General features: G+C 45.1%; 1 protein-coding gene across 7 annotated transcripts in view; it reads right to left on the bottom strand.

Annotated features, from left to right (window-relative positions):
- RAD51B (RAD51 paralog B) overlaps nt 1-13,738 on the bottom strand; it is a 1,288,364-nt gene that overhangs the window by 1,256,108 nt on the left and 18,518 nt on the right. For 6 of the 7 annotated variants that reach the window (XM_033953094.1, XM_033953095.1, XM_033953096.1 and 3 more), the window contains exon 2: nt 10,020-10,131. In XM_033953094.1, coding sequence (XP_033808985.1) covers nt 10,020-10,103 — 84 coding nt within the window. In that variant the 5' untranslated portion in view covers nt 10,104-10,131. Of the gene's footprint in view, nt 1-10,019; nt 10,132-11,088; nt 11,154-13,738 lie in introns of all 7 variants that reach the window. The other variant, XM_033953092.1, reaches the window with a different exon arrangement.

Below are 13,738 nucleotides of genomic sequence, written 5' to 3'. Positions count from 1 at the left end.
TCATGTTGTACTTCTGTGTACTGCAGCAGAATATTTAAAGACCTTGTTACCATTCATTTAAGTGCACTGTGCAGCAATGCCTTCTGTGCGGGCTAACACCCGGGTTCAATCCCTCTCTACCTTGCTTGACCAATAACGGGTGTACAACTCATGGCAACCATGTTGTTAGGCTCACAATAGCTTTCTGCATCGGTCTGTGTCTGTCCATCCATACGCAGTGTTCTCCCTAGCAGGTTTTAGCCGGGCACTCCGCCCGGCTAATTTAGGTGAGTGCTGGGCTGTCAAAATTTTTAAAAACCCGGGAGCATGGATTCAATTCGCTGCAGGCTAAGGTGGGAGATAGGGCAGTGAGTTAAAGGAAGGGAGGGAAGCAAGCTTATGTGCGTGGTGAGTTTTGCCTAAGGAGGGAGGACGACATAGAAACATAGAAACATAGAAAGTGACGGCAGATAAGGGCCAAGGCCCATCAAGTCTGCCCACACCAATGACCCTCCCCTACCTCCCTTTGTGAAGAGATCCCACCTTTCGATCCCATTTAGCTTTAAAATCAGGCACACTGCTGGCCTCAATTACCTGTATCGGAAGACTATTCCATCGATCTACCACCCTCTCGGTGAAGAAGTACTTCCTGGTGTCGCCATGCAATGTCCCTCCCCTGATTTTCCACGGATGCCCTCGTGTTGACGTGGGTTCCTTGAAGAAGAAGATATCCTCCCCTACTTCAATACGGTGCGTGAGGTATTTGAATGTTTCGATCATGTCCCCTCTCTCCCTGCGTTCCTCTAGGGAGTAGAGCTGCAATTTATTCAGCCGTTCCTCATACGGGAGCTCCCTGAGCCCTGTTACCATCCGTATGGCTGGACCGACTCAAGTCTCAGCACATCTTTGCGGTAATGTGGTCTCCAGAACTGCACACAATATTCCAGATGGGGTCTCACCATGGACCTATATAATGGCATTATGACTTCGGGCTTACGGCTAACGAAACTCCTGCGTATGCAACCCATGATTTGTCTGGCCTTAGATGAAGCTTTCTCCACTTGAGTTGCAGTCTTCATGTCCTCACTGATGATTACCCCCAAGTCACGTTCCGCTACAGTTCTCTCTAGGATCTCACCATTAAGACTGTAAGCCTTACATGGATTTTTGTTGCCAAGATGCATGACCTTGCATTTTTTGGCATTGAAATTTAGTTGCCAGGTCCTGGACCAATTCTCCAGTAGGAGGAGGTCATGTGCCATACTATGGGTCTTGGATTTGATGTCAGGTCCTGTTGTGTTCTTGTCTACTATATTGCATAATTTGGCGTCATCGGCGAATAACGTTAATTTACCCTGAAGCCCCTCAGCCAAGTCCCTTATGAAGATGTTGAATAAGATTGGGCCCAAGACCGAACCCTGCGGTACTCCACTGATCACCTCTGTCATTTCTGAGGGGGAGCCATTCACTACCACCCTCTGAAGTCTACCTCCTAGCCAGTCCCCCACCCAAGTAGTTAAGGTATCACCCAAACCTATAGAGTTCATCTTGCTCAACAACCTGCGGTGTGGTACGCTATCGAATGCTTTGCTGAAATCTAAGTACACGACGTCCAGGGACTCCCCAATATCCAGCTTCCTCGTCACCCAGTCAAAGAAGCTGATCAGGTTGGATTGACAAGACCTCCCCTTTGTGAACCCATGTTGACGGGGATCTCGCAGATTCCCCTCGTTCAGGACCGTATCCAATTGGTGTTTGATTAGAGTTTCCATTAGTTTGCTCACTATTGATGTGAGACTCACCGGTCTGTAGTTCGTGGCTTCCGTCCTGCATCCTTTTTTATGTAGTGGAATGACATTAGCAGTTTTCCAGTCTAGCGGGACTCTTCCCTTGCTAAGGGAGAGATTGAAGAGTGTTGATAGTGGTTTCGCCAAGGTGTCTCTTAACTCCCTGAGTACTCTGGGGTGTATGTTGTCTGGCCCCATAGCTTTGTCAACCTTGAGTTTGGATAGTTCACTGTAGACACTACTGGGCGTAAACTCAAAGTTGAAAAACGGGTCTATCGAGCTATCCCTTGTTGGTAGCTGAGGGCCGGATCCCAGCGCCTCACGGGTGAAGACTGAGCAAAAGTATTCATTTAATAGTTTAGCCTTCTCGGAGTCCGATTCTACATAGCTCCCGTCTGGTTTTATAAGGCGTACTATCCCACCTGTGTTCCTGTTCCTATCACTAATATACCTAAAGAATGCTTTATCGCCCTTTTTGATGGTCTTTGCTAGATTCTCCTCCATCTGCAATTTGGCCTGTCTGACTGCCGTTTTGACGGCTCTTGACTTGGCCAGATAGCCTTCCCTGGAGTCCTGCTTCCCTGAATGTTTGAAGGAGATGAATGCTCTTTTCTTCTCTTTTATGAGGTTGGAGATCTCCGTAGAGAACCACTGCGGTTTGTTATTTCTTCGTCGTTTACTTACTGATTTTATAAATCGATTTGTTGCTTCTTGTATAGTAACTTTCAGTGTTGACCACATTTCCTCTACATTATCTGTCTCTGCTTGGTTTTGTAGCGACTGATGGATGAATTCCCCCATGTTCTCGAAGTTGGTGTCCTTGAAGCTGAGGACCTTGGTTAATGTGTTGGATTTGGTGAAACCTTTTCTGAGGTTAAACCATACCATGTTGTGGTCACTGGACGCAAGTGTGTCCCTCACTGAGACCTCTGTGACACTTTCTCCGTTGGTAAGTATTAGGTCTAGAATCGCCTGTTCCCTAGTTGGCTCCAAAACCATTTGCTTGAGTCTTGCTCCCTTTATAGCGTTTAATAGCCTCCTGCTGCTGCTGGTCGCAGAGGAAATTGTGTTCCAATTCACATCAGGCATATTGAAGTCACCCAGCAATACTGTGTCCCCCCGCAAAGTGATATTCTCTATATCCTCGATTAATTCCATATTACGGTCTTCCTGTGGTCTTGGAGGTCTGTATACTATGCCAAGGTACAGCAGGAGGAGGTGGAGTGGGCTGGTACAACAGTTGGTTTTCGGTTTGCCTCTGGAAAGAGGGGGGGTTAGCGTCTGTGTGCTTGGTCCCTCTTAGCGCTCGTTGTTGTGCTGCGGTGCAGGGTGGGTGGTGAGCCCCTTGGCCAGCCAGTATTGGGCTGCGGAAGAAAAATAAGAGCCCCCCAGTCTTCAGCCACGAGTTCATGATTCAAAATCATGCTAATATGGTGTCGTGTGTGGCCACGGTCATCCTGCTGGCACTCATGTTCGAGGTATTGGGAAGCCGCTACCTGTGTGGCCTGTCTGCGCCTGTCAGCCTGTGCAACTTCTGTAACGAAAATCCCCGTCCTCCCTGCCTTGTCCCAGCGCACCTAGCAGCGAACCACTTGTAGGGCTTACCAAGTTTCTAAAGGCTTATCCCACTAAACTGAGGTTAACGGTTTTACTTGCTTCGGGCCTTCCTCGCTGCTGGGTCCTGCCTTCGCGGAAACAGAAAGTAGGCAGGACCTGGCAATGAGGAAGGCCCGAAGCAAGTAAAAGCAGCAATTGTAAGCTTCCCTCCCTCCATCGCCCACCACCAAATTTCCCCATCCCACCCCACCCGGCTACTTTTTCATGCCACCAGGCTAAAAAAATTTCTGGGGAGAGCACTGCATAAGCATAGAAACAAAGACACACGTACACACATGCTTCATCTAGCCCTTGTTACCGTAATGAAATTGATTTTACTGTGTCTTTTCACACAGACAAGCACGAATTTGCAAATGCAGGAAGGGAAACATGCCATTTTGTCAAACTATAAATGTACCCTTTTTCAACTTGCCCCTTGGCTTCTCTTTAGCTATTCATGCTACACTCACAGATCTCAGGTATGAGTATGATAGACATATGGCAGGTTCTGATCAAGACGTAGCACAGCATCTTAACTCAATGCAATTTGGAATGGAGGGAGCAGCCAAAACAGGAGCAGCTTTGTGAAACTTTAAACACTAATATTCTCTCAGGAATGAAACATGAATTAGAACTTAAAAGCGAGAGCTTAATGGTTTTGTGTAGCTGCCAGATGCATTATCTCACCCTTCTGGTTTTGCTAATAGTGTGCTGGTCTAGCAGCGTCACTCTGCGGTAACCCAAGAGAAAAAAGGGAAGCCGGGCCTTGTTATAAAACCAAATGTGGGGTGTAAATGCAGGAGTAATCACAGCCCCTTCCATCGTGTTGCTTTTTTGAAAGTCTTCCCTCTAACTGTCCAGGTTTAAGAACTACCAATTACCTAACAATTAAAGCTGCAGTACTAGAGTTCTACAGATGACAATATTTAAACCCTTTCTGCAGCTAAAAAAGCATTTTACCTGCAATTACTGCCCAACCTGTTTGTGGGTAAAAGAATGTGAACGGTTGAACAATGTCCACACTTTTAGCTTTGTATAACAGAGGTCTCAGGAGCAGGGTGAGAACAGAGGATTGAAAAATACAATGGTACCTTGGTTTACGAGCATAATTCGTTCCAGAAGCATGCTCGTAATCCAAAGCAAATGTCCCCATAGGAAATAATGGAAACTCAGATGATCTCGTTCCAGAACCCAATCAAGTCCCTAATTGGCTGAGGCGCCAATCAGGGCCTCAGGCCTCTCCCTGTGCATCAAATGATGCGCTGGGATGGGGCCTAAGGCCGCTATTAAGCAGCGGCCAGCCTGAGAATAGGAGCAGGAGGACTTTCCTCATGCTCCCGAAGATTTTGGAGCGGCATAGGAGCAGGAGGAGGGTCTGGGCACCCCTCCTGCTCCCAAAGATGTTCAGAGCCTCCAAGGATAAGGAGGGACCGGGCACCCCTCCTGCTCCCAACTATTTTAAAGGTACCGGAGTGGGTTGGTGGGCCGGGTCCAACCACCTGGGCCGACCAGGGGTGGGCCGAGGGGTGGGAGGCCTAGGAGCTCCCAACTTTTTGGTGCTATGGGTGGGCCATGCTGGTCGGGAGGAGGGGACGTTGAGGGAGGGCCGTGCCGGTAGGGGGGTGAGTGCCATGCTGCATGCATGCAGCATTTTTTAAAATATTTTTAACGGTGATGGCAGGAGAGAATTGGTATCCCTCCTGCTTTTTTCTCGGGGGGGGGGGGGCGTGGCAGAGCAGAGCAGGGCAGGCAGGAGAGATCGGGGACATGGGGGGTGTCAGGCAAGGCCGGTGTGTCAGGCCAGTGCAGGATCTCTCTTCCCTGCTCACCGGACTCTCCTGCTCTCTGCCGCCGTTCCCCACAGTGCAGGCCCATTTTAAAACCATGAGATTGCACTGCAGGGAAAGGCGGCAGAGAGCAGGAAAGTCTGGGAGCAGGCAAGAGAGATCTGTGCTGGGCTGAGCCCTGACAGCAGTGACAAGAGGCTGCTTCTCCTGTCACTACTGTCAGGGTGTGTGCATGAGTGGGGATCGCTCTGGCCGTGGGTAGGAGGGGCGTGTTAACGATCGTCCCCATTTGCATGCAGGCCTTTACTGAATTGGTCGACCGGCATGCAAACGGAAACGGATTGCACACAGTTTGGAGGTTTACCGTAGTGAATCCTGCCCTTTTTTTGGGCCAACATCAAAGCAAAACTCCTAATGCAAATCCCAGGGCTAAAAGTAACCCCTGAGTTTGCAACAATGCATCAACTTTTGATTATTTAGCACTTAAATAGCAATTGACAGTTATTCTCTCTGTTGTTCTTATTTTGTATAGGGGGTGGGGATAGGGTGGCTCCAGAAAAAGGAGGACGGATTGAGATGTTGGGTTTTACTTCCATTGTTTTCAGCAGAAGTAAAACCCAGATGTTTCAATCCATCCTTTTTACTTCTATTGCTTTCAGCAGAAGTAAAATCCAGATGTCTCAATCTGTCCCCCTTCTTTCTGGACCTCTGTTTTATCCCTACACTACCTATCTCCAACCCCACCCCAGCTGACAGATCTTGGACTGCCTTTAAGTTCGTATCCGAATCGCAGGTCTCTAATCTCTGCCTCAAATTAAAAACTTGCAACTGTACCTTGGACCCATTCCCCTCCTACCTATTTGAGAAAATTCCCACACAGGCCATCACATCTCTCACCAAACTTATAAACTCTGCTCTTTTGTTGGGCCTATTCTCTTCTGAAATGGGACACATCGCTTTGACCCCACTACTGAAAAAATCTGATCTTGACCCTCCACTCCTTCCAGCTATTGTCCAATAGCAAATATCCCTCTCCTAACCAAGATGCTAGAATCTATCATATCTTCCGAACTCTCATCCTATTTAGAAAGATTCTCTATTCTCCTTCCTTACCAATATGGATTCAGACCCAATTTCAGCACCGAATCCCTATTGGCCTCACTAATCTCTAAGGTTCAACAACTTCATTCTCGTAATAAGTTCGCTGTTCTTCTACAATTTGACCTTTCTGCGGCTTTTGACGTTGTCCATCATGATATTCTTGTTTTCCAACTCTCCGAGATAGGCATCAACTCCACAGTTCTAGACTGGTTCTCAAAATTCTTAAGTTCCTGTTCTTACACCGTTTACATGAACGGTATCTCATCCTCCCCTTGGAAACCGACATGTGGAGGAGTCCCACAAGGTTCACCTCTCTCTCCTATTCTTTTCAATATCTATATGTCCTCTCTAAAACTCCTCCATCTATCCCCCCTTGAAACACTTTACACTTATGCTGATGACATCCTTGACCTCCTCGAGATCGACTCAAACCTCACTAACCTCTCCGAGAACATATCCTCATGTATTTCGAACCTCCAAACCTGGGCCCTCACTGTTCAAATGAAATTAAACGAATCCAAAACAAAACTACTTTGGCTCGGTCCAATATTAGACCATTTACCCACCTCCATTCCACTGTCCTCCGGCCCCTCACTACAGCTTGAGTTCTCAAGCAAAGTTCTGGGCATCATCGTGGATTCTTCACTATCCTTCAATGACCACCTCCACTCCCTGGTAAAAAAAAAATGCTTCTTTAGCCTTCATATGCTGAGGAAAGTGAGATCCTGTTTCCATCAAAAACACTTTGCCGCCCTTGTACAATCCATCATCCTCTCCAGATTAGACTATTGCAACTCTATTTACTTAAGCCTAACTAAGAAAAGCCTCCTCAGACTCCAGCGGATTCAGAATACTGCGGCTAAGCTTTTTTTCGCAAAAAGTAAATTTGATCACGTCTCACCACTTCTGTCCAAGCTTCACTGGCTTCCAATAATCTCCAGGGTCCACTTCAAATGTGCCTGCCTAACTTTCAAGATCCTTCATGGCATTATTCCTCCCGTTATTCCACTATCTTGGAATTCCTCTAATCCTAATTCCACCAGATCCTCCCAAAAATTAAAACTATCCTTCCCTTTGACAAAAGGTATATCCCATGCTGGAAAACTAGGGACATCCCTCCCCTTTAGAATCACCGAGCTCTGAAACAACCTTACATCCCCTCTCCGAAATTCGAGCTCCTTCCAACTTTTCCGAAAACATCTGAAAACTTGGCTTTTCTCTAAAATGTAACACCTCCCTCCTCTCTGTTACCCAAAACCCCCCTTTTTCTCCATTACTCTCAACCCACAACCATCCTTTGGAGCTCTACGACCGTGAAGAAGATGCGGTATACAAACCTAAGGTTTAGTTTAGTTTAGTGAAGCCACCATGGCTCTGACTTTGTGGGCTGTGACTCGACTCTGCAGATGCAGTCAATCCTGAGCATAGCAGAAAGAGATACAGGCAGCCATCCAGTTGGAGATGGTTCGCTTAGAAATCGGATGTCCCAACTTGTTCGGATCGAAGGAGACAAAAAGTTGAGGAGCAGATCTGTGTGGTTCGGTGCATTCTAAGTAGAAGGCCAAAGCACACTTACAGTCCAGGGTATGAAGAGCTGATTCTCCAGGATGAAAATGAGGCCTTGGAAAAAACACTGGAAGTACAATGGTTTGGTTGAGATGAAATTCTGAAACCACTTTAGGTAAGAATTTAGGATTAGTACGGAGGACCACCTTGTCATGATGGAAAACTGTGAAAGGTTGCTCAGCAATTAAGGCTTGCAGCTCACTGACTCTTCGAGCAGATGTGAGAGCAATGAGAAACACCACTTTCCAAGTGAGATATTTCAGATGAGCCATAGACATTGGTTCAAATGGAGGCTTCATCAACTGAGCAAGAACAACATTGAGATCCCAAACCACTGGAGGCGGTTTGAGAGGAGGTTTGACACTGAAAAGTCCTTTCATAAATCTGGAGTCTCCCAATGCTCTGTTAGCATTACTGTAATGTCTGGATATGAAGGAAAAAGGTGGTCTGAGTCTTAGAGCTGCTCATGACAGAATGCTGAGCAGCAGAGGTCTGCAGGGTTCAAGCTTTAATACCCGCAAAGATTCTGTGATGACCTCCAGCAAAGCCTCTGGTTTTAAAAAGAGGCACACCGTCAGGTCCTCCTACAGTCCAGGGTTGCCATCAACTCCTGACTGGTGCCCTCCCCCTTCCGCCTGAGACCCTGAATCCTCCCAAACTGAAGATTTGTTTTGAGGGAGTAAAGGCATTGATTCTTACCCCCCGTCATCCCAGTCCTTCTCTGACTAAACCTCCAGTTCCTGCAGATGAACCTGCAGGAGGAGAACCACACTCTTAAGGGGAAAAACCTATGCGCAACAACCGGCATGACCCCAGATGGTACAGATAGTCTTATGTTCAAAACCTATCTGGATTATCAGGGTCTAACAAAATTTGGAATAAAACCCTGAACAGGATTGTCCCGAGAACCTCTGCAGACTCCCCTTGTTCTCTCATGGGCCTAAAGGCATCTGAGCATCTGTGCTTCACCAAAGACATTGAGTCACTATTCGAATGCTCTAGGAGGGATTTTGGTCCCAAAAAACAAGCCACCTGTGACTCCATTGCTCAGAGGGACCATAGGGGGCTAAGCACAGCACTCCCATCCCCCACACTTGTCCCGTGGCATGTAGAACATGAATTCTCCTCAGCCAGCCATCAAGCACAAATCTGGCAAGAAATCAGGGTTAAAACAGCCAGAGGAGTCCATCTCTAATGATTTTAATCAAAACTGAGGCTTTTAAAAGGCTTTTAAAATCAAACTGAAAAATTCAAGATGGTTGCCGTGACAGCATTTTGGTGCAAAAAAACTGCCTGGGAGAGCTAAATAAAAGTTCAAAAAATTCTAGAGGTAGGAGACCAAATTTCAAGCCACATAAATCCCAAAAATGCAATTTAAGACACCCCTTTCTCAATGTTTCCCATAGGCTACAATAGGATTTACTCATGGTTCTGCTGGTACTATGCCTGCTTTCAGCTGAAACAGCAGTTGAGAGATGAAGACTACTGCCTCAGACAAGCATGTAAAAATAATCCAGATGCTTATTTCTTCGAGCTGACAATCAGACCATGAGAGAGATGGAGTCCCAAGACCTCCACAATGCCACATGTTAGTCGGGGAGAGGGGGGGGGGAACACAGCTGGCACCCAATAAAGTCCTCAAGACCGACACGGAGCCACACAGCCTGCACTCAAGTTCTGGTAACAACCAAAAGCCCCAAGCCACTAAAGGTGTTAGAGCAGGCTAGCTAGGAAGGTGTCCTGTGAGTTGCCCTCTGAGTTTACAGACTTTTGGCCAGGAGAGTCTCTCTTCTCCCAGGAAGAGCTGCCTCAGGAAAACTGGGGACCTCTGAAGCACAGAGAGGCCTCAAAATCAGGATAAAACCCCAAAAATAACAAATCAAAATCACAGCAGATCAGAAAGACATCTTCAACTTGCGTATAGAAGGAAAAACTGGGAAACTACAGCACAGCCCAGTGATACAAGAGGTGGAGCCAAAAATGCAGATGATGCCTTCTACACAACTCGCAATTAGAGGTGAATAACTACTGGTTCAAGACTCATATGCCTTTTGCACTAGAAAATTGCCCTATACTTTAACCTTCACCTTGTCCCTCCAACAAAAGGGTAAAAAAGACTTCATGTTACTTGTACCCCTTAATTAGGATTACAGTGCCATTCACAGTCAGCAGTGTCTTCATTTAAACATTCACATTCACCTACCTGACAGGTGTGAATGTGATGCCGACCCAATCTATCACAGAGCTCTTGGGATAAACCTGTTCGCTTCAGTTTTTTGTTGGCCATGCTGTGCAGTCAAATTGTTACCCAGGCCCTAGAAAACCAGAAGCAAAACTTAGGAGGTCTTAATCACAAAGCAAATACAGGCCATGGGGAGGCAAAAGTTTTCGTTTGGAATTTTAAATCCGGATTAAAATGTTTTCTAAGATAAATACACAAAAGAAAAGCACAGTAAATGCTCCTCAATTAACAGTTACATAAGAAGTGTGTGCGTGTGTGAAATAAAGTCTTAATCCTTGATCACTTAGCACACTTCATACATATATATGAAAACTGAATATATGCAGATTAATTGAATTCAAAACACTCATAAAAACATACATCCAAAATATCACTCATTTTATTTATACACACAAATTCTGGGCAAATTCTGTAAATGAGGCATGCTTAGTATCAATTCTACAATGGCTTCTGGATGCAGCTAAGCCATTGTAGAATAATAGAGCAAAAACATTTAGAAACACTGAAAGTTAGGCAAGCCAACTTACATCATCTTAATAGCTGGTATAATTTAGCACACATGTGTGCCATGTAATGTACCCAACTAACAGTATTCTATAATCTGTATGATAGGGTGGAGTTTATTTTTGACATTTTCTATAAATAGCCACCTTATCCCATAATTTTGTTTTGAATATATGAAAAAATATTTCGGTCAAAACAGTCAAAATTGGTGAACATTTACTAACACTGATGTTTTGAAGGCATCAAATAGTAATAATTTTGCAATCTGCATAAGGCATTATTGAATATGTGCAATTGCGAACCAAATTAAGTGGTCGCTATTTTGTAAACTACAGTGGAACAACAAAGTGAACATGTAACTCCTCATAACTCAAGTCATCGGCTGATGATATAAGCCGTTACTTTTCCTACACATGTATGATGCTGGACACTCAGGACTACTATAAATGTTTTCATATTTTGTAATTTGATTTTAAATTTTGTTGGAGCAAGCCTTAGCCTGTATGATGGAAAAATTATGATTTACCTGATAATTTTTTTCTTTTTTAGTCCTACCAGGCCAGTCCAGTAAAGAGGGATTTTTCCCTCTACCTGCAGATAGAAACAGAGGAAAAAGGAGCTCCAGGTAATTTGCTCCTTAAGGGTATTACCGTATTTCCCCAATGATAAACCGCCCCACGTTATAGGCCGCCCCATTCTATAAGCCACAGAAAATGTTCATTTATGTTTTAAAACTCTAAGATAAGCCGCCTCATGTTATTAGCTGCAGCGTTACTGAAGTAAAAGCATCTAATTTGGCATGCCCCTGAAGGCCTTTGCAACTCTATAATGACATTATACTTGAGCGTGAACAATTGATAAAATTTTGCACTTACCAATATCATGCCACAACGCAAGTCCTTCACTGCAGAATTTAAACTCTAGGTCATTGCTTTCGCAAAAGAAAAGGCAACCGTGCTGCTGGATGCTATTTTAAAGTAGATGAAAAATAAGTGAGAAATTGGCAGAAAGATGAGAAAGCTTTGCACGTGGTTCCACCATGCAGGCGTACAAGGGAAGCAAAATGGCCAAACTTGGAAAAGTGACTAAAGAATGGATTCTTGTGCAGTGTGAGAGCAATTGGATAGTTTCAACAATAGCCATCAAAATGATGGCACAAGGAATGGCAATTGATAACTTCAAAGGGTTCAATTGAGTTTCTCACTTCATGAAACAAAATGGTCTATCTATCCGAGCCAGAATGACTGTGGGACAGAGACCGCCAGACAACTGGGAGAAGAAACTTGACAGTTTTAGAGAGTTTGTCGGCAAGGAAATCGAGACACTGAAACACTGGATGACATCATCAACATGGATGAGGTCCTGATGCAGATGGACATTCCATAAACATGCAATGTCGATAAAGTTGGTTAAAAGACCATATCAGTAGCTACCACAAGTCAAGAGCGGACAAATTTTATGGTTGTTCTAGCTTACACGGCAAGTGGCAAAAAGCTGAAGCCATTCGTGATTTTTAAGAGGGTAACAATGCCATAGGTAAAACAACGAAACCCAAAAAATGTACCCCAAGGAATCCACAGAGAAGAGAACCCAAGGAAAACCTAAAAAACACCATGGAGTGACGATTTTCCTGTAATGGACTTTATTTAAAATATGAAAGTTCCAAACATGCAATAAATCAATCCACATGAAAATAAAATCATCCACATAAAAACCTAAAGGACCTAGTTCGCTGAAAGCGTAGGACCCGACACGGTCTGCGTTTCGACAAGATAGTCTTCTTCAGGGGTCTCTGAAAGTCCTATGGTGGTAGATATGTGGAAAAATTGATATGTGGAAAGTTGTAAGGAGAACGCTGCTTGAGCGTCAGGAGCAGCGAGGGGCATTCAGCGCAGCTCCCAGCGCTAAAAAACGCTAGCGCGGTTTGATAAAAGGGGACCGTCCTCATAAAACAGCAACTGCTGTGTAAATACTCTCTCTTCAGCGGGCAGGAAGGCGCGGCCTCAGCTTCCTTGCTGCTGTTTCTTGAACTTTTACTGAGGCAGGTGCTGCACCGTGTACCAAGTTTTGTCCACTCTATAAGCCGAGGAAAGCTGGGACCGGGTGGAGCTCCTGCTTACCACGGCCAACGTGGGCTCTTTGTTTGACAAGGTGGGTACGGGGGAGAGGTGTTCCGCCCCGAGGCCTGCCCATGCAGCTTCGGCTCCTGCTGGGCCAGTTTCTGAGAGCCGGAGGAACTAAATAAGGTAATGGGGGGGGGTGTATTCGCTCTATAAGGGGGGGTTGGGTATTTGCTCCATAACATGCACCCTTATTTCCACCCACTTTTCTGGGGGGGGGGGGAAGTGTGTCTTATAGAGCGAAAAATACAGTACATGTAAACTGCAACCACTTGATATTGCTGTCAATCATTCATTTAAGTGCCTTGTGAGGATCGAGTGGGAAAAATGGATGATGGATGGCGAGCATAGATTCACTCCGTCTGACCGGCAGCGACATACATTCAAGCATGCGAATGGGTTATTTCGGTGTGGAACAACGTGACCCAGAAAGCATACAGAACGGTTTCGCAAAGCTGTAATCCTTCCTCCACCTACAAGCCTACCAGCAGCACAAGCAATGTAATATCCGAGAGCAATACCGCTGACGAAAGTGTGTCCAACATCAGCAACAGCAAAGCAACACAGGTCGCAATTGAGTTGTTCAGCGACAACGATTACGGATATGATTTTGAAGGATTTGAAGAAAGGTAAGCCTAATAAATTTTGTCTTTCAGTGTTGCTAATTTTATTCTGAAGAATTTACATGTAGACAGATGATTGACATTGCTGTACTGCAGTACCCCCACCCTCCAGTCATTTAAATTAAAAATTAAAAACTCATCTTTTCTCAGCCAACAAATAAACTAGGATGTAATGTAGCAAAGGCCTGAAAAAGTTCAATTTTTACATTGCAGCAACGAACCTGAAAGAGATGAATGTGAAGAAGAGGCTGGATGCAAGAGCACCAAGTAATAGAACATCATCACTGAACCAATGATGGCGTCATTCTTAATTGACATAATTTTTTTGTCTACTGGACAATTCATAATTCATATGCTTTTCAAATTGTGGGCTTACTTATTTAACTGTATCTATGAACATTGTCACTATCTATGATTTTTTGAAGTAAACATT

Source organism: Geotrypetes seraphini, chromosome 7, assembly GCF_902459505.1.
Source record: "Geotrypetes seraphini chromosome 7, aGeoSer1.1, whole genome shotgun sequence".
Taxonomy (NCBI): Eukaryota; Metazoa; Chordata; class Amphibia; order Gymnophiona; family Dermophiidae; genus Geotrypetes; species Geotrypetes seraphini.
This window is presented reverse-complemented; position numbering and strand designations above follow the sequence as displayed.